This window comes from Anabrus simplex, chromosome 6 (assembly GCF_040414725.1).
Source record: "Anabrus simplex isolate iqAnaSimp1 chromosome 6, ASM4041472v1, whole genome shotgun sequence".
Lineage (NCBI taxonomy): Eukaryota > Metazoa > Arthropoda > Insecta > Orthoptera > Tettigoniidae > Anabrus > Anabrus simplex.
In genome coordinates this window covers 127322410-127347213 of record NC_090270.1, presented here as the reverse complement: position 1 = coordinate 127347213, position 24804 = coordinate 127322410, and the positions used below count along the sequence as shown (strand labels likewise).

Below are 24804 nucleotides of genomic sequence, written 5' to 3'. Positions count from 1 at the left end.
TTGATTGATTGATTGATTGATTGATTGATTGATTGTCCGGCTCCTTGGCTGAATGGTCAGTGTAGTCGCCTTCGGTTCAGAGTGCCCCGGGTTCGATTCCCGACCGGCTCGGAAATTTTAACCTCAAATGGTTATTTCCCCTGGCTCGGGGACTGGATGTTGTACTGTCCCCAACATTTGAGCAACTAACACACCACACACAACGCTATCTTCCTCTACTACAAAAACACGAAGTTCCCATACACGTCAGATACCGCCCACTCTCGTTGGAGGGTCTCCCTTACAAGGGCTGCACCAGGTTAGGAATACACACATGAAATTATTTGATTTATTTATTTATTTATTTATTTATTTATTTATTTATTTATTTATTTATTTATTTATTTATTTATTTATTTATTTTATTTATTTATTTATTTATTTATTTTCCTTAGGCCTCACAAACCTAACTTCGGTTGCGTCATAACTCATTTAGATTTTGACCTTCTGTTCCCTAGACATCGAGTTCAGTCGCAGCTGAGATCCATGGCATGAGTTCTTCGTTGCGTTGCCTTCCGGCACGCGTTACAAAATAGCGATAATCGGATGTCTACTAAGAACGTTAGTAGTTAGAATGGATGTTGAGCGACGACACATTCCGGCATCTCCATGTCTCATCGGTCCACGTTATGCTCTTTGGGACGGTTAAGAGCTCGTCCGCCTCTGTGGTGTAGTGGTTAATGTGATTAGCTGATATCCCTGGATGCCCGAGTTCGATTCGTGGCTCTGCCACGAAATTTGGAAAGTGTTACGAGGGCTGTAACAGGGTGCACTCAGCTTCGGAAGGTCAACTAAGTAGAGGGGATTTCGATTCCACCTCAGCCATCCTCGAAATGGTTTTCCGTGGTTTCCCACTTCCCCTCCAGGCAAATACCGGGATGGTACCTAACTTAAGGCCAAGGCCGTTCCCTTCCATCCTCCTTGTATATCCTTTCCAATCCCCCCATACCGCACCCCCCCTACAAGGCCCCTGTTCAGCATAGCAGCCGAGACTGCCAGGGCGAGGTACTGATCCTCCTCCCCAGTTGTATCTCCCCGACCCAAAGTCTCGCCCTCCAGGACACTCCCCTTGAGGCGGTAGAGGTGGGATTCCTCGCTGAGTTGGAGGGAAAAACCAATCCTGGAGGGTAAACGGATTAAGGAAGAAATAAAGTAAAAAGCTCAACGAAGATCCTCCCGAAAATAATTTACTTGTGATTTGCTATCATTAACGGGCATCTGTCGATACCTCCTTCGCGGTAATATGTTTCTAACTGTACAACGAAATGTTGCAGTCCGTAACATTAGGCCTGCCAGCGTAATTTCTAAGCCGGGCTGAGTAGCTCACACGGTTGAGGCGCTGGCCTTCTGTCCCCAACTTGGGAAGTTCGATCCTGACGTAGTCCTCGGGTACTTGAAGGTGCTCAAATACGTCATCCCCATGTCGGTAGATTTAGTGGCACGTAAAAGAACTTCTGCTGAACTAAATTCCAGCACCTTGGTGTATCGAAAATCGTAAAATTAGTTAAAGGGAAATAAAGCCAATAACATTATAATTGACGTAATTTCTAACATGCCTTATCTAGAAAGTACAGGAACCGCCTGCCTCTCATCCGATTGCCTGGGTTTCGAAGTCTGGTCAGTCCAAAGAATTTAAGTTTGGACTGAGGGTTGAAACGGCGTTCACTCTTCCTCGTGAGAGTAACTGAGGAGCTCTCTGAAATGAGAGATAGCGGACACGGTAGCGAAAGTCAAGCAGTGCGTGGGTTTGTTTTATATCAAGGAAGGTTTTTTTTTTTTTTTCGTTTTCTGGAGTGGTCTCTGCCCTGGACTGATTGTTTACTGTCACCTCTATAGTCTCAGGGTTAGCATAGTAGATTACTTACTGGTCCAGGTTCGATTCCCAGTTCTGTTTATGTTTAATACGAGTTCGGCGGACTGGAACGGGAGCGCTCCGCTACACATGCATTAGAAGTCGGTTAAATTTCCTTGAGAAGGGCGTGCGAGTCGAGTGATACTGTCACTAGCTTCCTATCAGGGCACATATGGTTATAATCCCGGATAATGCACATGGGATTTTTTAATTGAAAAGGATTTTCCCTGTTGTTCTGATAGCATGAAAACCTAGAGATCACATGGTTTTGATCATTATATCGACAGTCACGTAAATTGTAGTGTAATGTGTACATTTAAATGTGCTAGAATTGGTTTTTCATGTTTTTCTTCGATGGTAATTTTATATGCACGCACACGCATCAATACAGATTATCAGATTTCATTCCTTCCCTCTCTCTCTCTCTCTCTCTCTCTCAGTCAATCAATCAATCAATCAATCAGTCAATCAATCAATGATCTGAAATTAGATCTGTCACCCATGTGGTACATTCCCCATCAATTGTTTACCTAACTCTTTCTTAAAGGTTTTAAAAGAACTTGGAAATTGATCGAATATCCATCTCTTTATGTATCACTCATACAAGCAGCCAAATGACATAATAATAGTCCTTCATTGGAGATTATGTATCCCTACGATGGATGGCAAATTCATACAAAATTATAAATGATTTAATCATCATCTTCTTCTTCTTCTTAACCTGTTTACCCTCCAGGGTCGGCTTTTCCCTCGGACTCGGTGAGGGATCCCACCTTTACCACTTCAAGGGCAGTGTCCTGGAGTTCAGACTTTTGGGTCAGGGGATACAACTGGGGATAAGGACTAGTACCTCGCCCAGGCGCCTCACCTGCTATACCGAACTGGGGCCTTGTGGGGGTGGGAATTTTGGAAGGGATAGACAAAGAAGAGGGAAGGAAACGGCCGTGGCCTTAAGTTATGTACCATCCCGGCATTTGCCTGGAGGAGAATTGGGAAACCACGGAAAACCACTTCGAGAATGGTTGAGGAGGTAATCGAATCCCCCTCTACTCAGTTGACCTCCCGAGTCTGAGTGGACCCCGTTCCAGCCCTCGTACCACTTTTCAAATTTCGTGGCAGAACTGGGAATCGAACCCGGGCCTCCGGGGTTGGCAGCTAATCACACTAACCACTACACCATAGAGGCGGACATATGTCATTTTTTCAGTTTTTTAAACTTTTTCAGTAACCTACTCAAGTCAATGCTTGCTACCCTGTGATAATAACAAGATAAGTCGTTTCGTCATAATATTAAATGAATAGCCAAATTTTATTTCCAGATTCTTCAAGAACACAAAACAGTCGCCGGTAAGAACCAGATAAGTTGACTTTCTTGTTAATATTCTGAATATTGTTAATAAAAGTGGCTTCAACCAGAGAAGTCAGTTTGTCTTGTGCGTAATATATTTTCTGTGGTTATGAAAATGAAATGTCGTATGGCTTTTAGTGTCGGAATATCCCAGGACGGGTTCGGCTCGCCAGTCGCAGGTCTTTCTATTTGACGCCAGTAGGCGACCTGCGCGTCGTGATGAGGATGAAATGATGATGAATACAACACATACACCCAGCTCCCGTGCCGTAGGAATTAACCAATTAAGGTTAAAATCCCCGACCCGGCCGGGAATCGAACCCGGGACCCTCTGAACCGAAGGCCAGTACGCTGAGCGTTCAGCCAACGAGTCGGACTTCTGTGGTTATTATGGACGTGGACATTATTATCTTGTAAATGAAATATTGGAGTAAATATACACAGCTGGTTCTGTTAAAGAGAACTATTAAATCTCACTAGCTAGCAATACACACATGTGACTTACACGCTTTGGTTTTTACTGGTCCACATAAGAAAATAATGCCTGGTAAATATGGAACAGTCCGGCTCTGTGGTCTAGTGGTTAGCGTGATTAGCTGCCACCCCCGGAGGTCCGGGTTCGATTCCCGGCTCTGCCACGAAATTTGAAAAGTGGTACGAGGGCTGGAACGGGGTCCACTCAGCCTCGGGAGGTCAACTGAGTAGAGGTGGGTTCGATTCCCACCTCAGCCATCCTGGAAGTGGTTTTCCGTGGTTTCCCACTTCTCCTCCAGGCAAATGCCGGGATGGTACCTCACTTAAGGCCACGGCCGCTTCCTTCCCTCTTCCTTGTCCATCCCTTCCAATCTTCCCATCCCTCCACAAGGCCCCTGTTCAGCATAGCAGGTGAGGCCGCCTGGGCGAGGTACTGGTCATTCTCCCCAGTTGTATCCCCCGACCCCAAGTCTGAAGCTCCAGGACACTGCCCTTGAGGCGGTAGAGGTGGGATCCCTCGCTGAGTCCAAGGGAAAAGCCAACCCTGGAGGGTAAGCAGATTAAGATAAGAAATATGGAACAAGTGAGTTTCAATCACGATCCAAAGCGTATATTTCATTCATTTCTTGAATAAAACAAAATGAAACCAAAACTATTATTTAAAAAGCTGTTTCTTATAACGGAAAATGGTTTGACAACATTTGGTGAATCGATGATTTCGTATTGTTTAAAAACCAAAAAAATTCTTCGCCTGAGAACTTTAATTTTTTACTTATCTTTTTATTCCCTGTGATGAGTGAATTGTTACGTTATTGTGCAGCAGATTTGTTGTTTCTCTTTGTATTTTCCAGTATCCGTAACCTCGGCGCTAAGTACGATATAATGATTAATTCTATGCAAAATAGCCTTTGTCCCCAGGAATTAATTTTTCTGTTGGACGCTCTAAAAAGCAGTCGACTTCTTCAGAAGTGGAAACTGCGTTCCTAAATTTTTCACTAACCTGGTGGAGAAACAAAGCCCTGTTCTTCCAAAGGAACTGAGCACACATGTTCCTTCTCGGCTCTATTTTTCTTACATGATATAAAATCTAAAGCTCTCTAAGTATTACCTTCCTACTGCAGAACGGAAGATAATACATTATGCTTAAGGCTTCCTTAATGGATTTTGGTTGTACGACAAACACATCCCTACGGCCAGCTTGACGGATGTTTGCTTGCGTTATGGACTCTCGGTAGCAACAAATCCACACGTTACACTATATTGCTCCTAACCATTGTCTTAGTGTGATGGAAGACAACACAGTACGCCTAAGCTGTTTACAGTGTAATTGAAATCACTGGAGGCTGTGAGTTGACGTACACCTGACGTGGCGAGGTTTGTGGTGGTCCTCTGTACACCTAGTTTTATAACTGTCTTCAATCACTGTAATTTTAAAAAAAATCAAAATGAATCATACGTAAAAATCATCATTCATACTTTAACACTGAATATGTGTAATTTATATATTTTAAAGAAAATCAGATCCCTCTATGGATCAGTGATTGACCGTCGGCCTCCAAATCCAAATATCGCGGATTAAGTCCAAGAAATAGTCAGATATTTAAAGACAAAGGAAAAGTCCAAATGGCAATCCTTGTTGAATTATGTCGGTATGTAAATGATCTCTGGTGACACATTTGATGCTTACCCTATAACATTAACTAAAACTTGGCCGTTGGCCGTGCGGTTAGAGGCACGCGGCACTCAGCGAACTCACTCGGTGTATCTCCTTTCACCGAGCTCGATAGCTGCAGTCGCTTAAGTGCTGCCAGTATCCAGTATTCGGGAGATAGTAGGTTCGAACCCCACTGTCGGCAGCCCTGAAAATGGTTTTCCGTGGTTTCCCATTTTCACACCAGGCAAATGCTGGGGCTGTACCTTAATTAAGGCCACGGCCGCTTCCTTCCCAGTCCTAGGCCCTTCCTGTCCCATCGTCGCCATAAGACCTATCTGTGTCGGTGCGACGTAAAGCAAGTAGCAAAAAAAAAATATATATATATACAGAAGCTATACATTTAACAAAAGTTAGTGTTATTACAAAAATGTCATAATGTTATTTTTTGGAAAGATATCATTTCTTCTCCGTTTACAAACACAATCCTCCTGTGAATGTTGACAGGCTCCGTGTTTTTAGCCGCAGAAAACGGATCACTATACGCGCCTCCTTCCGTATCCGCCCGTTCAGTAACTTCGCTATTTTCCAGCTGTCGCTGTGCCAAGGTTCAGGTTTACTGACTTGTGCACCTGTACGCAACCTACCGGTGAGACTGTAAATTATGGGATGCAAAAGTTGGAGTGAGCTCTATTCATTTGTTTCCGAGCATTAAAATAAATGCTCCGAGGGGAATTGAATCTAATGTTATAGACGCTTTTGATTTCTGCGTGGTTGTGGTAAAATTGAACTAAGATTTAATTTAATTGGTTTTACGTCCCACAAACTATTTTTTACGGTTTTTGGAGACATCGAGTTGCCGGAATTTTGTCTCAAAAGATTTTTTTACGACCGAGCGAGTGGCTGTGTTGTTTGAGTCACGAGGTTGTCATCTTTCATTCGGGAGATAGTGAGTTCAAACTCCATTGCCGGCAGCCCTGAAGATATTTTTCCATGGTTTCTCGTTTTCACACCTGGCTGTACCTTAGTCAAGTCCACGGTCGATTCCTTCCCCCTCCTAGACCCTTTCCTATCCCATCGTTGCCATAAGACCTACCTGTGTCGGTGCAACATAAAGCAGATTGAAAAAGAAAAGGTTAGTTTACTTGCCAATAAATCTACCGACAGGAGGCATCTTCAAATTTCACCGGACTGAGCCGGGATCGAACCTGCCAACTCGACTTCAGAGGGCTAGCGCTCTACCGTCTGAGCTAGTCTCCCAGGCAAAATCGAAATGCAAGGAAATGCAAGTGAATGAATGGTAAGTCTATGCACCGTTGCTGTTTCGGACCGGTCAGTTGTCCAGTAATGCAGAGTACCGCGATGTAACGTAAGCTTAGCTCTGTTTCCCTAGAGGTCTTCTTGCATCCCAGCTCACGTAAACAGCAGCTAGCGCGGATAATTGAACTCAATTTGTGTGGTTAATTGTGACTTCCACATGATACTGTAGATATCCTGACTCACACAGGCATTCTGGCCACTTTACCATGACAGTGTTGAGTTGAGAGAATATTGTGACTGATGTGAATGGTTTCTCTTCCGTTACAAGAAGCTTTGTGATATTTTGTAGCTGGTAATAAATCTTGTGATGTCACAATGGAAGATCATTCAACTGAGGATGGTAATTAACTTTACTGTAATTTGTAGTCCTCATGACCAAAGTTTAATCCAGATTGTCTGGAGAATTATTTATTGAAAAAGGTTTCCGTGCGTATTTTATTGACCAATAAAAATAAATTTACATAATAATGTTTTTAGTATTCAGGTATTGACCTTCAGATGAGACACTAGAATTGGTTTTCTTGCTAAATTACCTTTTCTTCTTTTTTCTTCCGCCATTTTCTACATTTTGGTGAGGTTATTCCGACTGTGTCCACTTTTGAACTTGCGTATGTTTCAAGGCCAGGTGTCCTTCCTGACGCTAAGCCTACGGGGAGAGGTGTATTCACTACTGCGTGTTTTTTTTGATGGTTGATAGTTTTGTTTTGTAATATATATATATATATATATGTATGTGTGTGTGTATGCGTGCGTTTGTGTGTTTTTTAGACAAACATCCAGTCCCTGAGTAAGAAGAATTCACAAGATAGACTAACATTTCCAACCCATCTGGGAATCGAACCTGTGATCACTTGAACGGTGGCCGCCACGCAGAGCATTCAGCCAAGGAGCCGGATGTTTTCTTGTTAAACAATTATGCATAATTATAACGTTGAATAACATGCATTTTATCTTAAACTACTCCTTTAACAATCTATACAAATATCTAAAGTCCGCCTCTGTGGTGTAGTGGTTAGTGTCATTAGCTTCCACCCCCCAGAGGCCTGGGTTCGATTCCCGGCTCTGCCACGAAATTTGAAAAGTGGTACGAGGGCTGGAACGGGGTCCACTCAGCCTCGGGAGGTCAACTGAGTAGAGGTGGATTCGATTCTCACCTCAGCCATCCTGGAAGTAGTTTTCCGTGGTTTCCCACTACTTCTCCAGGCAAATGCCAGGATGGCACCTAACTTAAGGCCTCGGCCGCTTCCTTTCCACTTCCTTGTCTATCCCTTCCAACCTTCCCATTCCCCAACAAGGCCCCTGTTCAGCATTGCAGGTGAGGCCGCTTGGGCGAGGTACTGGTGATCCTCCCCTGTTGTATCTCCCGACCCAGAGTCTGAAGCTCCAGGACAGTTCCCTTGAGGCGGTAGAGGTGGGATCCCTCGCTGAGTCCGAGGGAAAAACCGAACCTGGAGGGTAAACAGATTACGAACGAACGAACAAATATCTAAATAAAATTATTGTAGGTCCGCTGTTTACACATTCGTTTATTTGTATTCTTTTGAGATATTTATCCGTATTAGATCAACTTAAGATGGTATCAGTGGTTTTTAGCTTTCATGCCTGTCTGTCTGTCTCTTAGTCTGTTCCACCATCTCAGGAAATGGCTGAATGCATATCTACCAAACTTCATATATGGAGTCTACTCATCCAGGAGCAGGTTTTGGTATTTTTCATGGTTTAAAAATTACTTAATAGACTGGGGTTTTAAGGAAGACCAAGGGATTTATTTAATGTTTTCTCATATTCTATTGATCTTTTGTAAAATATGTATATCATACCCGAAGCGTCACCATAATATAAATATTTTTTGTTCTGCACATATTTTCGTTTACTCTTCAAATGACGGTGAAAATTACTGTTTAATGCGGTGTTTATATTCTTCTGCGAGTGACGGACACCCTCGCAGCTTGACAGCGAGTCTACCGGTTACCATGGCAATGTCTCTGCTTGTCAACAAAGAAGTAACGTGACGCCATATTCGTAATCATTCGTGCTTATTCATTGGGTAGTTGGCGAGAGAGGCATGAAGCTTCCATTCTGAGGGATACTTGCGAAATATCGTTGAAAGTTACAGTCGTATTCGAATAGTGCCAAGCATGGTTGTTAATATTTGAATAGTACTGTGGAGTGTACTCCATTATTTCACACTGTGAGAGGTGTTTTCTGGAATTCCTTTTAATTGTAACTGTATGACTATTTCCGTTTTCTGCTTCAATCTTTTGGCTGCCTCTCTTGACTCTGCCTTGCCTCTCTAGGCTTAATTAATAACAGCATCAGTCATCATCTTCTCGCTTACCGATTTCAAAAATCCGGAAGTGATATTTTCAAAACTTAGTGATGGACATTTTTTCAATAAATTCACATGTTATTTTCATTTATTTTCCATATTCGTCTGTATCCTGAAATATTATCCTATCGTCAATTATTTTCAACTTCCCGGTTAGCCTATCTGCCTTAATCTCTCCATATGTATGGGAGTGCTAATCCCGAAACCCGGACTCTCCTGTCTTTGAGTGATGTTATGCGCTGTTTCTTTCCTACATTATTTCCTTCACAATCTATGATTTCGCAGATTAATTCACATAACGTACTGTTAACTGGAACTTATTTAGAGTTAGTGGGTAAGTTATGGCACTTTTGAGAGTTGATTCCTTTTACTATGGCCGCTACAAAAGGACCTAAGCTAAGCAATTCATGGTTCAAAGCTTAAAACTGAGATTATTCAAGTTACCTGAGGCAACTTTTCAGCGCAAGCCCAGGCTCGGTTTTCAGAGAGGTCGGACTGAATGTGCAGAGTGACGCTGATAGCCATGTCAGGCTCAGCTCGCAGAGTAAACGTCATTCTAGATCTAGGGCATCTGAGACTATTTTAATAATGGCTTTTTTTTACCTTCCACTAAGTACTTTAATGTTTCCAAAGACGCCAAAAAGCCGGAAATTCTGTGCCGCAATAGTTTATTTATGTGCAGGTAGATCTGCTGACACGAGGTTGATGCAAAGAAACCTCTTTAAATACCACCGAACTGAGGTGGGATCAAACCCACCAGCTTGGTCACTGCTAGTCAGTGCTCTACTACCTAACCCATTTAGCACAGCAAGACTGCTTCAAAGCGCGAGGCTGGGTAGTTAAGAAGAGGACTTACGAAGAACCGCTGCTCGAGATTCAGACTGGGATGCTGATCGTGAGGCGAAGTTCTGCTCTCAGAGGATTACATAGTACCGTTTAAGAGAAACGTCGTTGGATTGTTCCAGTAACAACTGATAAGAGAGCTCCTTTCACTTAGACGCGAAATCCAAACCGCCGGGTAATATTTGCAGGCGTTAGCAGTACGATGAAATAGCCATACGCTATCAAACGAAATGCAGAATTCTCAAGAGGAGTATGAAAACAACTACCCAAGGAACATAGATCAGAGACCACTGACAAGGATCGCATGCGCTTAGAAACAGAGTAGGACTTAAAATTGTCAGACAATTAAGCTCAACCTCAACTGAAGCTAAATGTCACATGATTCCATGAAGCTGCGAACTATATTTGTATATGACCCTCTCATCGATTACATTCAGCAGCACAAAGTGGATCCTAAATGGAAGCACGAATCAGAAGGAATTTCTTACTCCTTCGACAAAATTGAATTGGATCCAGTAGCTCATCCCACGAAATATCAAATTTCGTTATTGGAAGGGACACCCGTCGACTCTGGTTATTTCCTTCAGTCTGTGAGATACTACAACAGCACATTAAAAGTAACTACCTACCGTTATGTGAAGCAGCTGATGATGACTAAGAGTCATGCCGGACAGTAACAAGTTTTTTATTGAGGCCACTCTGACCAGCCAACAATAGAGAAAATAGTCATGTTGCAGAGTGGAAATAAGGTGACAAGCGAGGTTATCCAGAGAACGAAACACTCCTGTAAATAAAATGTTTTTCCTTTCTATTCTTATCGGATTGTGGTAAAGCATGGCGAGATGAATTACCGCACTTATTTCTTCAACTGTCTGATAAGTTTTTGTTAGACATATTTGTAAAGATAGAGACTAAAAGGTCAGTCTATATAAGAACTCACCAGAGCTACCTTCCCCTGGTTCAAAACAGGACAGCTCTCTTTTCAAGCCGTTTCTCTGGAGGACCTTGCTATATACATGAATGAACTCAGTATGTTACATGCGCCAATATACATGTCGTGACCTTTCGATCACAATTACGGTGAACTGAAAAGGGAAGAAAATGCCGTTAAAAAGGCCAATCACTCAATGATCGCCACGACATTATATCATCTGTGTTTCACTCGAAATGGAAAGCTTTTATCGACTTTCTAACCAAAGGAGGAATGTTTGAACAAACTCTTCGTTTTATGTCCTCGCTTGAGTGGCACTATGGACTTGAAGCTTTCTTGTTGCGAACTTATAGAGTTACCTTCGCTATATGAAATTTCATATACAATCAATATACTGCCGTGTCTGCTAGGAGACGTCCCATTAGGCGCAGCCAGCTCGACGCAGACTCATCTGAGAGAAATTGAGCTCGGATACTTTCAACGGCGACAACTAGATCGCAACGACTGATTGCAGTTTCACCATGGTACTTTGGACCCAGGATGTGTTTTGTTGGCAACATTTGTTATAAAAACCTCTAGAATTATTTATATCAGTTGAAAAGCGTTCTGTATGGCTGAAAATAGGGTAATCTCTGTTAAGAACTTGGAATGTATCATTAGAGAAAATAACGAAATTAAAATATTACACTCTTTGCTTCACTTTAAAAAACCCACACATTTACCCATCCAATTACTTATGTCTCCGTCTGATGCAAAGGAAAAGGTTTCTTTGTATCATAAGAAGCAATGAATAAAAGTCACTACTTATGGTGCCCTTCTAATCTATAATACAACATTCAGATTTCCTTTGTGTGAGATCAGGTTTGTAGGATCTTTGATTTTAGTGAAACATCTGGTTAATGAAATAAACGATTCCTCGGTGCAGCCACATTGAAACACCAGGTCTCGGTGAGATCTGTGAAGTTAAGCAACATTGGGCGTGGTAACAACTTGGATGGTTACCTTATGAATTGCTGGCTAGAAGAGGAGTGGGGAAGAACTGGACACCCTACGATTTTAAAAAATCGACTCAGGATTGCCGGGGCCAAGGACTTTGTCGCCTACGTCCAGAATTGGATGAGGCATTTGGATATTATTAATTAAATAACGATTAATATCATTTTTGATAAGTAACTTTTTGGTTACATAATTTATTCTAAATCAAGAAGAAGGCTGGTGAATTTCTGCGAGAATGTCGGGGAGAAACAATTGACGAGAAGTGATGTGTGGGATAAGTGGATGAGAATTCCAAATACGACCACTCATGAATGGGATGATGATGATGATGACGATGATTATGATGATGATGTGGAGATGGTGGTGTTTAATGGGTCCTAAGCCCGAAGGCTGGTTGGGTCCCTGAATGTCAACGAAACCCTACATTTCACTGAAGAGGGCGTACGAAGGAAGTCCAGAGAGAGGTAGTTTCTTCACCGAACTACCAAGACTATTGAAATGTACTTACCAACCGACCCTACAAACGATGCTTTCATACCATTCGTCGCAAGGGACTGGTTGCACTGGGAATGGTGTTACTAGTTTTACTCAAGCATCAATAACTTTCAAATTGTCAGGGCATCATGTTCTGATGAGTTTATAATCCAAGGGATGGAGGTAGGCCTACCCCTCGATTACCTCAACCGACGAAAGTGCTTCGCGCTATTTGGTAGTGTGAAGGTGAGTTAATTGTGACAACCATGGGTTCACACTACACCATACCCTACTTCACTGGCAGACAGTCAATGCAACCTACTACTGCCTTCGCTAGTACCTTCGTCTTACACTCAGGAAAGCGACGGCATTTGCTGTCAAGGACGCCCATCATCCTTAAAGACATTGCACGGTGTCACACTGCGGTGGATCTCCTGCGTGACTGACAGTCTGGAACATCCGCTGTGTTTACCCTATATGAGTCTGTGAGATTATAATCTATTCGTCAAAATGAAAGAACCCCTTCGCGGGATGCATTCGAACAAAATAGAAGCAGCTGGGCAGTCACTGCGATACATTGCCAGAGATTGACACACTAAGGAGTTTTTGTTGGAAATCACATTGAAGCAATGCAACTGATATTTGACACACTAACGAGTTTTTGTTGGAAATCACATTGAAGCAATGCAACTGATATTTGACACACTAACGAGTTTTTGTTGGAAATCGCATTGAAGCAATGCAACTGATATTTGACACACTAACGAGTTTTTGTTGGAAATCACATTGAAGCAATGCAACTGATATTTGACACACTAACGAGTTTTTGTTGGAAATCACATTGAAGCAATGCAACTGATATTTGACACACTAACGAGTTTTTGTTGGAAATCACATTGAAGCAATGCAACTGATATTTCCTGTACTAAGAGAACCAGGGCCCTATTTCGTAAAACTGGACAGTTGCGATAATTTCGACAATTATGTCAGATCTGAAAAATTTGTAAATATGTCATTACAATTTTCTATTTCATAAATGTTACAAGTTCCCTCCTTACTTGACAGGCAAAATGTAGTAACTTGTCAAACTTAAAGAACTTGTTTTATAAACGCGACAGTTGTATGTCAGACGCAACAATTGTATGTCAGGTCAGACCTATTAAGTTACTGTATTACGCTCTAGATGGCCCTGAAGAGCGATATCGATCATTGGATGCAATGAATAGTCACTGGAATTGAAGGGTAGGTTAATCATTTGCCTAAAAGCCCGACGTAGTCTCATTTAAATTTTTTCACTATTCTCACTACAGCTGTTACTGGAGTTCATTATCCACAAGACAATTTAAATCACAAAACATTCACGAAAATAAACTCCTGTTATATACGCATTACAAGTTGCATAATGTGAAAGATTTCCTGTCACTTCTGCAATGACGTTTCTACAAATTTGTAAATATGTCGATGTATATAGTATTCATAACACTACCTGTAGTCTACAATTTGACAAATGTTTTTGCCTGTCAGTCCAAAAGATTTATGAAACAGTAGTTTGTAAAATTGTCGTAGAATCTACAAAATTGTAAGCTTTCATGAAACAGGAAATGGCTATATGTAAATTTGTCTGACGATTTCCTGTCACCGGGCGAGTTGGCCGTGCCGTTAGAGCCGCGTAGCTGTGAGGTCGCATCCGGGAGATAGTAGGTTTGAATCCCACTGTCGGCAGCCCTGAAGATGGTTTTCCATGGTTTCCCATTTTCACACCAGGCAAATGCTGGGGCTGTACCTTAATTAAGGCCACAGCCGCTTCCTTCCCATTCCTAGGCCGTCCCTGCTCCATCGTCGCCATAAGACCTATCTGTGTCGCTACGACGTAATGCAAATAGCAAAAAAAAAAAAAAAAGAAAAATCATGTCACTTGTAAAATTGTAGCTTTTATGAGATAGAGCCCAAGTCCAAATTATAGCGGTGTTGCTAATACTTTGAAACTTACGTCCATAAAATCGGGATGCATGCATTCCAACCTTGGCGTATCGAAATCATGTGCTCATATTTGTGCTTATAGCTCTGGAACTAAAGATCCGATTCGAATGATTGAGATTTGACTGAAAATATGGGGTGGGGGAGAGAAAATATAACACTCGGCGAGCTGTAGTTAAACACGCGAGGTAGGGACAGTAACGGTTTTAAGATGGTTTGAAATTTGGTTTACGTTTAATGACTTCGAAACCAAAAGATATACGAAGGTGGTTGCGCCTTACATTTTCATAAGAAAATAGTATTAACTATCTCAAAAGAAAAAGACGATGGGAGAAGGGTTAAAAAAGGATTTTTTTTGACTGGCTATTTGAAACCAACCCCACGGCGCAGCAAACCCGAAGGGCCATAGCCTACCAAGCAACTGCTGCTCAGCCCGAGGTGTCGTGTGGTCGATACGATGAATCCTCTCGGCCGTTATTCTTGGTTTTCTAGACCGGGACCGCCATCTTACCGTCAGGTAGCTCCTCAAATATAATCACGTAGGTTGAGTGGACTTGAAACCAGCCCTCAGATCCAGGTAAAAATCCATGACCTGGCCGGGAATTGTACCCGGAGCCTCCGGGTAAGAGGCAGGCGCGCTACCACTGCGCCGTGGGAATTTGGCGATTTGACTGTCTAAATGTCAACTCCGATCCTTCGTGTGGAACACCGTTAAAAGTATCTCTCTAAGCCCAAAATGATTACTCCACAATGATTGTGCTACGCCCGTTAGGGTTAAACTTATGCCAGCGTCGAAAATATGAGAATTTCAATTTGTTTCAGATCGACTTTTCAGTGTACATTTCGGCCAATGATGTGTGTATCATCGAATAGATAATCCTACGCCCGACGTAATGATTGGTAGTCTTAAAAGTTACATGGTGTACGAAATTTTGAAAATGATCGTATGTTCTGAAACATCACCATGTTTGGTATCATTGGAAAGAGCACCATAATAAAACTGAGCTGTACCATCATATCACTCCCCAGTCTTTAACTTCAAATAGTATAACTGCATGGAAGCATACGAATTACGTGAATGAATTCCCCGACAGGTACGGAATGATACGGAGTGGTGCGGTTCGCGTATGCTCAGGCTATATAATTAGCCATGTGTCGCTAGATGACCAGCCAAATATGTTGGTCAGCAATAAAATTAATAGCATAAGAGGTGTCGTTCATTTCATACAAAGTCAGACTTGCGACATTTTCGTGAAAACCTAGCGGAACAGTCCCTCGCCTGCCCCTTCTCCCCACCTTTCACCCTTCCACCCGAATTTTTTTTATTCATCCTATATAGTTCTATACAGCTGGTTCTTTGGGTTTCCGTACAAATTGCGATGATGCTTTTTGAGAATCCAACCAACAACGAACTGATGTCTCAACAAACAACTCGATTAGGATGTGGAGAGGAAATGCCACAGATGAATCCAGTTTTGGGTTAAGTTGAGGACAAATAAATAACATCCGTGTGGGAAAGGACTAGGGCAAGGTCAAATGATTTTAATGGTCAGTCCTCGCCCTTTCCCTTATCATTCTGTCCAGTATTGTGAAAAACTGCTGAGCAAAGGTTCGTAAACTAGAGTTGGTGAGGTGGGAAGTTCGCTCGCGATTGTATACGCATTATGCATTAATTACTTAGAACAAGGTATATGTATTTTTTAAAACATTTTTTACACCAAGTGTTTGTAAGATCTTCTATAGTCTGCATGTTACCGCTTGTCGATAAATGCGTCCACAACTGTCCATAATTATAGGTTTGTTATAACTACCTTTGTACCAAACGTCGTCTCAGTTACCGGAACCTTTTAATATCTCTGGAATGAAATGCATTTTCAATATAGTTTTTTTTTTTTTTTTTCAGGATCTAAGCTAGTTGCTGTATTGATAAGTAATCTCTGTTTTATTGCTTCTCTTTTACTGCCATACCCATTCTCATTTAGTAATTCGTAAGAACATTACTGTTCATATGGATTTTGGGTATTTGAATGAATTTAGTTCTCTTTGGCTGTACTATTGTAGTAACAAATTTCTCTCTTTACTTTGCACGCTGCGTGGCCAACAGATGAGTTCCAAGTCGCAAAGAAGAAAGGTAAGTCTGAGGCCCAAGTTTTATATAAGGAAGATTAAAGGAAATCTCACAAAATCATGAATGAAAATGCTTAAGATGTGGCTCATTACTTCAGCAATCTTCTGCCAAGTTTTGGTGAAGGTCGAATTAGTTCTGCAGAATGCAAACAATATTAATAACACTTAACCCCATGCATTTTGCGCCATGAATATTTCTCTTTATCTCAGGGCTTTCTAGACTTTTAATTCTCCCTGGTTTTCTTTATTCTTCTTGAGCTTTTGCTGCATTAATCAGAGTGAAAGTAACCTTTCTGTATAACTGTATATACTGTATAACTGAAGTACACTAATGGGGTCATTTTTGGTGACAGAAGCATCATATAACACATTTACTTTTGTAAACTGTTATAGTAAGTTGTCTGCTATACATAAACTTATAATAATGTTCATGGCTTCCTGGATTCTATGGTCACTATTCAGATATGATTTAAAACAGTATTTATTTCGGCTCAGCTCTCTAATATGGCACAGTACATTGATAAAGAAGGTTTTCGTTTTGCCTTTTTATTGATTATAGCAACAATAACACCCATTAGCATTATTAGAACGAACAGTAAATAGGTCCGCGATAGGTACAGCGATTTATTTATTTATTTATTTATTTATTTATTTATTTATTTATTTATTTATTTATTTATCCCGATCTATGGTGTAATAACATGCTACAATTTTTCTCCTAGTTTTTAAGTCGATGATTAGCATTATTAGAACGAACAGGAAGTAGATCCGTGATAGGTACAGCGATTTATTTATTTATTTATTTATTTATTTATTTATTTATTTATTTATTTATTTATTTATTTATTTATTTATTTATCCCGATCTATGGTGTAATAACATGCTGCAATTTTTCTCCTAGTTTTTAAGTCGATGATTCTATGGAATGTAACGTTTTCTAATAATACCCTCACGAAATGTTCTAATTAAAAATGTATGAATATTTCACTTTTTTCACATTAATTCTAAAATTTTCCCTGATATCGTAGAATAGCTTAAAGAATGAACGTCAACATACTGTAGTAGATCCTAAATAACAGAAGGTATTTTCGATATACAGTAAGTAACCGTTTTGATCGTACAGCTGGAATACGAATACAGTTTGGCTGTTTTGTGAAATAAATACATATTTGTTTGCACTTTTCTGGTAGGAACATCATAATGTTTTAATACATGAACTCATATATGACATATCACATTCATGAAATATAAGATCAGTCCCAGGAAACACAAGAAACTGAATTTTCTTTACAAATGTTCTGTTCGTACACTTGTAAGTTAGTCCCAACTCTATCATCAAGCTGTCCTGCTGTACCTCAGCCGTACCTGTAGCTTACTTGCTTACACTCCACATAAGCATTGATGCTGGGTGGTGAATAGAAGGGTGCTCTCAGACGACCTGAAGAAAATAATTGTCCAGCTTGTACTAAAGGAAAATGTCCACCTTGGTCGAGTTCAACGCAAGAAGCGCGCAACAAACAGATTGCAGTGATTGACGTTCGCGGAGGAGCCTTTTTCAAAAGGTCAAGACTTTTGAGTTAGAGTCATATGGACCGATGAGACAAAAATATTTTTTTTTTACTTCGGATGGAAGCTTCAGAGTTTGTAGGAATCCTAACACAGCCTACCGTAAAGAAAATACTGTCCCAACAGGGCACCCAACGTGGGGTTACATGGAGATGGCTCCATTCTGTTATGGGCTTGTATGTTTCCTCAAGGAGCGGTAAATCTACACTTCATTGAGGGAAGAATGGATAAAACTGTTGAGCTTTCGCGGGAATTACATGATTCAACATGACAATGACCCTAAATATACTTGGGAACTTGTAAAAGCCTAGCTGATTTAGAACGTTCCCCATCAATTAAAAACTTCACTTCAGTCAGCGGATTGAAATCCAATTGAATATTTATGGCTGATTTTGAAAAGGACGGGCAGATATACCCGAACCGGAGCTCCGAAAAGTCGTTACAGAACAATGCAGAAAACACTTTACGGAAATGCAAGAAACTCGCCTATTTTATTCAAAGACGATGTTATAAATGCAAAAGGATACTAATTTCGTGGCCGGCCCCTTGGTGTAGGGTTAGTGTACCTGTCTCTTGCCCGGAGGCCTCGGGTTCGATTCCCGGGCTGGTCAGGGACTTTTACCTGGATCTGAGGGCTGGTTCGAGGTCCACTCAGCCAACGTGATTAGAACTGTGGAGTTGTCTGACGGTGAGATAACGGCCGAGAGGATTCGTCGTGCTAACCACACGACACCTCGTAATCTGCTGGCCTTCGGGCTAAGCAGCAGTCACTTGGTATGCCAAGGCTCTTCAGGGCTATAGTGCCATGGGGTTAGTTTATACTCTCTTTAAGTCTAACCTTTCGTAAGGGTGTAGTGGGATCACGCGACAAGCCTTTTGGTGATCTGCCTCCAGGAGTCCCTGTTTTGGGCTTGGTGACTTGCTTGCTGTAAGCTCATCCTGGTCAAGCTTTTGATCTGGTCCATCCATCGTAACGGCGCACGTCCTCTAGGTCTTCGGCCATTGACTTTTCCCTCTATGATAAGTATTTCCATTGCCTCCTGTCTTCTGGCAATATGGCCAAAATATCTACAGAAAGTTGTTTTTGGTTGATAAGGGTCGACAGTCTTGTTCTGATGCCGAGCTGTTGCAGGATCGATTCATTAGTGTAAACTAATTTGGGGAAATATTTATGTTTTTCAGTTTGGAATAATTCCTAGAATGAAGTGGATGAATAGAAAAGTTGAAAAGAAAGTCCAAATTTTGTGTTTTCAGAAATTGTTCATATATTTCCGAAGGTGATGTGTAATGTTTGAGTTCATTGTTAAACAATAGACACCGGGCGAGTTAACTGTGCCGTTAAGGGCGCGTGCATCCGGGTGATAGTGGATTCGAATCCCACTGTTGGCAGCCCTGAAGATGGTTTTCCGTAGTTTCCCATTTTCACATTAGGCTGTACCTTAAGGCCGCGGCTGCTTCCTTACAACTCCTAGGCCTTTCCTATCCCATTGCCGCCATAAGACCTATCTGTGTCGGTTCGACGTAAAGCCACTAGCAAAAAAATAAATAGACGTCTTACTATCATGTTGCTACCAGAAAAGTGAAAATAAATATAGGCTATATTTATTTCACAAAACAGCCAACTTCTGTTCACATTCCAACCGTACGAATAAAACTTTAATGAGTGTATATGCAGTATTTCGAATATATTTTCTATTATAATTTCTGTCCGATGCTTTCTCTGCATTGTAATTTCCAATATTATTATCTGATTGAAGTATTCTGTACACGTAAACTAGAGTCTAGATGTCACTACGACCCCTGCTGCTATTCGGTGCCATGGGATACCTACAAAATGGGTTTGGCAAGGGAGTTTAGTAACTTTGAACGTGGAATGGTTATTTACCACATCATTAAGCAGTCAGCCAGGGCAATCTCCGCTCTTCTCAAGTTGCCCAAGTCGACTGTCAGGGACATGATTGTGAAGTGGATACGAGAAGCCACAACCACAACAAAACCACTGCCACTTAAGTCTCATGTGTAGACCGGCAAGAACCGTCGAACAATGAAGAAGTTGATTCGAAAAAAAATTGCATCATGACACCGTGAGCCTTCGAGCGTGGAAAGGTTATTCCATAGTGTCACTAAGTTTGCAGTTAGCACCATGACTGCGGCGGGAGGTACGAGGACTGGGATTCAAGGCTCAGGCACCCGCCTATAAGACGGAGATTTTGCAAGCGAATGCTAAGCGTCGCGTTTGGTGGTGTAAAAAGCGCCTCCAGTGGTCTTGGGACGATTGGAGACACGTGATTTGGAGTAATGAAACACACTATTCGATGTGCCAGATGAACGATATATGCTAGTCTGTACAGTGCCAAAAGTGAAATTTGGTGGACATGGGAAGGGGTTTCTTTTTCTTTACGTGTTTTGCCCTCCTAGAACGTTGGCGATCAGTAGCGTAATCCACTGCTCTTTTACACAATGAAACCGTATATATATTGGATTAAATTATTGAGCCTCGATATTCTTCAACACCCAGGACCACGTCTTCCGTCAATTTTCCCTTCGAGTATAACTTGTTTCAGGGGCTGCCTGGACGAGGTGGTAAAAGCGTACTCGGTTCACCCGGAAGGACGTGGGTTCGATTCCCCGTCAGGAAGTCGATAAATTTAAGAAACGAGGTTTCCACTTTCGGAGGTGGACATGGCCCTGAGGTTCACTCATCCTACACCAAAAATGAGTACCGGGTTAATTCCTGGGGGCAAAGGCGGCCGGGCGTAAAGCTAACCACTCTACTCCACCAAATGCCGAACTTACAGATAGTGGAAGCCTTGATGGCCTACGGAGATGACTTTTTTTTTTTTTTTTTTTTTTTTTTTACTTTTATCAGATTATACTTGTTTCGCATCATAAGACCAGAGTATTCAAGGTTTCTTCTCTTTATGGCATTGATAACTTCAGGGTGTTTGTACATACGATGCAGAAGTCTCCTTCGGTAATTTTGGCTGTCCAAGGTACTTTGAGTATCCTTCGGTATGTCTACATTTCATTTGCCTCCAGTCTCTCGCACAGGGTGTCAGTTGTCCAAGCTTCGACGCGCTATAGTAGAATGGAAAGGGATGTGGTCCTCGTAATACTACAGAGCATCTTAAGGCGGAATGATAAGGACATTTTAACCCGCTGCGTGTTCTCTACGGTAGAAGACCAAGGTCGTAGGTAATCACTGTGGGTTTCAGCATGATAATTCCCTCTGCCATACAGCAGGGTCTGTTCGTGAGTGGTCTGTGGGCTATAAGATTTCGGAAATGAACTGGCCAACCAGAGTCCCGACCTAAATCCTATCGAATACCTCTGGGATGAACTAGAACGGAGACTTTGCTGATTACCACAGCGACCCCCATCACTAAGTTTGCTACAGCACTGCAGGAAGAGTGGTCTGTCATTCCTCCGGAGTATTTCCGACACCTGGTAGACAGTCATTTTCTTTTCCTGTTTGGACTTACACAGACAGGTCTTACGGGGGCAGTGGGATAAGAAAAGCTAGGACTAGGAAGGAAGTTACCATGGCCTTGATTAAGGTACAGCCCCAGCATTCGTATGGTATGAAAGTGGGGAAACCACGGAAAACCATCTTCAGAGTCACCAGCAGTGGAATTCTAACCCACTATCTCCTGAATGCAAACGTCATATCCATGTTGGGAGAGGTATTTACTAATGTGTTGTTTCTCTCGTGGGCAGAAGTGTGATGTGTTGTACGTAAATGAAGATCTGTATTAATATAAACCCAAACACCCAGTCCTCGAGTCAGACGAATTGACCAGATACAGCTAAAATTCTCCACCTAACCGAGTAGGAATCGTAACAGGAGTCCTCTGAAATGAAAGTCACAATGCTGACCTTTCATCCAAGGAGCCAGAAAAAATATATACATAATTGATATACCGAGAGAAAAATAATTCTGTTTTCTTACATAATTTCGCTTGAAATTAACTTGCTATTTCTGGTCGTAGATGTTTTTAACCATTCACATAGGAATTTATCCGCGTAAGGAAAATAACAGAAAATACTGAGACCGAAGTTTAGGAATGAGTTCGTCGTGATGAACGCTTAGAATCTTCTTAGATTATTTTTCTTCTCTTTGCTGTAGTAGCCGCTACCCTAGACCAAACCTAAGAACTCAGCTATTTTGTCTCTTAAAACAACAGTTACCATTACACCGCAGTTTGCGCGCAATTCTTCCTCTCACTGGCATTGGTGGAGCTTTTTCTATTTCTCTAGAATTCAACAGTGCATATAGTAAGTGATTTCAATAACATGCTATATCTTGCATCCGGGATATGGTGGGTTCGAACCTCACTGTCGGCAGCCGTGAAGATGGTTTTCCGCTGTTTCCCATTTTCCCATTTACACACCAGGAAAATTATAGAGCTGTACCTTAAATAAGGCCACGGCCACTTCCTTCCCACTCATAGGCCTTTCCTATCCTATAGTCGCCATAAGACCTATCTGTGTCGTTGCGACGTAAAGCAACTAGCAAGAAAAAAAAAAGTTTTTTCAGTCGTGAAATTACCAATGTTTCGTCCCAGTGTGGCAGCGAGCTTGTCAATTGGATTGCCACACCTGTCTTAGGCGCTTGTGGCTAATGCACCATTGAGACAACACTGCAAGGTCCTTTGTAAAATAGTGCAATAGTAGGAGATGAATAGTAGGAGATATATCAGGACAGGTTTGCTGCATACCCATATGTCCAAGGACCTTCATCCTTTGCATATTTTTGAACTTCAAGCAACTTATTTTTTTGTTTCTGAATAACTGACCTGTCTGGTGGTACTTGTTCCAAGTAATTTATTCATTCTAAATTCTTCCTAAAGCACCTCTAAGCTGCCTCCTTACAAATTTTGGTTAGGCATGAACCCCTATTATTTATATAAATTGAAAAATCAAAGAAAGAAAGCAAGAAAGAAATAAGAGATATGTAATGTTTCAAACAAGGAATATGAATATTGTAGGGACCAACATCTTTCACTCCTGCGTGGATGAAATGAATTGAGAATGTCAGCTTCATATCCCTTTCACATGACTACATATAGCGTAAAAACAGTGTTTTTGTCTGAACATCATAGCTCTGATGAGAAATGTTGTTCTCCAGACCTTCGCACCGTAATTCTGTTATTAAATAATGGATATGTCAGCTTGCATTCGGGAAATAGTGGGTTCTAACCCTGCTGTCGACAGCCTTGAAGATGGTATTCTGTGGTTCCCCATTTTCACACCAGGCAATATTCCTTCCCACTCCTAACCCTTTCCTATTCCATCATCGCCATAAGACGTATATGTGTCGATGCGACGTAAAGCAAATTGTAAAAAAATAAAATAAAACGCTAATAAATATACCTTAACTTCCACGAAACTAAGTTATCCTCGAGGGCTGCTAAATTTTAAGTAGACAACTCGTCCGTTTAAGAGAGAACAAATTGTAGGAAATCAGATGTAGCCACTTCATGAGAGAATTGATCTGAATTTGAGAAAGGAAAGGGAAAGAAAACGTATATCCATACCGGCCATGAGGCCGCTGAAGGAGGGAGAGGCAGTGACGTCCTCTGATATTCATCTCGGCGTTAACAAGGGGAGGTCGCAACCATGGGGTCACTGATTTCCTTTAAACTTCGGGAAGTTGAACTGCGTCATAAACGGACACGTGTGTAAACCATTGGCCCTTATTTAACGAGAAAAAGGCCTTTTAAATTCAACACGCCGCATACCAGTTGGTAATTTGCGTGTCACGTTCTTTACCACGTCTGCTCTAGTAGTCAGCGACCCTGCCTTCCAAGTGAGCGTCTTGAGTTTGAAAAATACCAGCCCCTCATTTTTTACTTCAACTCTCCTTCTCCCTTTCCTTTCCCTTTTCTTGTAAATGGCTTCAAAAAGCTACTGGTATTCATTGACAACTACTACTTTTTGTCCGCTAATTGCAAAACAAAATGAGTCAACGTTCTAGCAGATGTCTTAATACCTACCGTAATGTTTTTGTTTGAAGATCATGCACAAGCATGCTGTATCTTACAGTCAGCACTCATTAATGATATGACAAATGAAAGTGTTCTATAAAAGTTCCAAGAAAAGACATGGCAAACGTTTATAGTTAATACTGTAAATAAAAATTATCCCGAAAAGGCTCATAGCACGAATGTTTTTTTACAGTTTTTTGTTGTAAAAAGTATACGGTTTCACTCCATCTATTATTATTATTATTATTATTATTATTATTATTATTATTATTATTATTATTATTAATGTAGATTTGCGAGTAAGCCCGTTAGAACTACTCAGATTACTTAAAGGCGTGCTTTTCTCTTCCTTTGTGCCCATATTTCTTTCATTATTTTACTTGGACTTCCTTTCTGTCTTCAGACCAGGTTGTTCCAGTCTTCCTCTTTAGTCTTTCCTCCTGGTCAACTTGCCATTTATGAATTTTGGATCTGAAGTTACCCGATTCTGGACATATTCTGGTGTAATTCCTGCCTGTTTCAGATCAGTTTTGATTTCGCCAATCCATTTCATTGTCTCTGTTTTGACTTTACTCCTGTTTTCATAAAATTCGACTAGTTGTTTTGTAAGTCTGTCTGGATGCATTATTTTAATGAGTCCATAGAATCTTAACCTTCGTTTTCTAATGTCTCTGTTAATATTTGTGTATTGTTTGATTTCCTGCCTGCCTCTGAATTGGCATTGTCCGTCGGCGAATTTTGGACCTAGAATTTTTGTTATGATTTTTGCGTTCCTCTTTCTCAGTGTTCTCAGTGTCTGGTTTCCTGTTCAAAATTAGCGTTTCTGATCCATAAAGACATTCTTATTCTTCTTATTGTTATTAAAAGCACAGAAAAGGCTAAGATTTGTG

General features: G+C 41.3%; 1 protein-coding gene across 12 annotated transcripts in view; it reads left to right on the top strand.

Moving 5' to 3' along the window:
* LOC136876182 (coiled-coil domain-containing protein AGAP005037) overlaps positions 1-24804 on the top strand; it is a 1087707-nt gene that overhangs the window by 409935 nt on the left and 652968 nt on the right. For 11 of the 12 annotated variants that reach the window (XM_067149917.2, XM_067149915.2, XM_067149912.2 and 8 more), the window contains one exon: positions 16339-16365. The exons of the other annotated variant lie outside the window; for it this stretch is intronic. In XM_067149917.2, coding sequence (XP_067006018.2) covers positions 16339-16365 — 27 coding nt within the window. The remainder of the gene's footprint in view (positions 1-16338; positions 16366-24804) is intronic. 12 annotated transcript variants of the gene reach the window in all.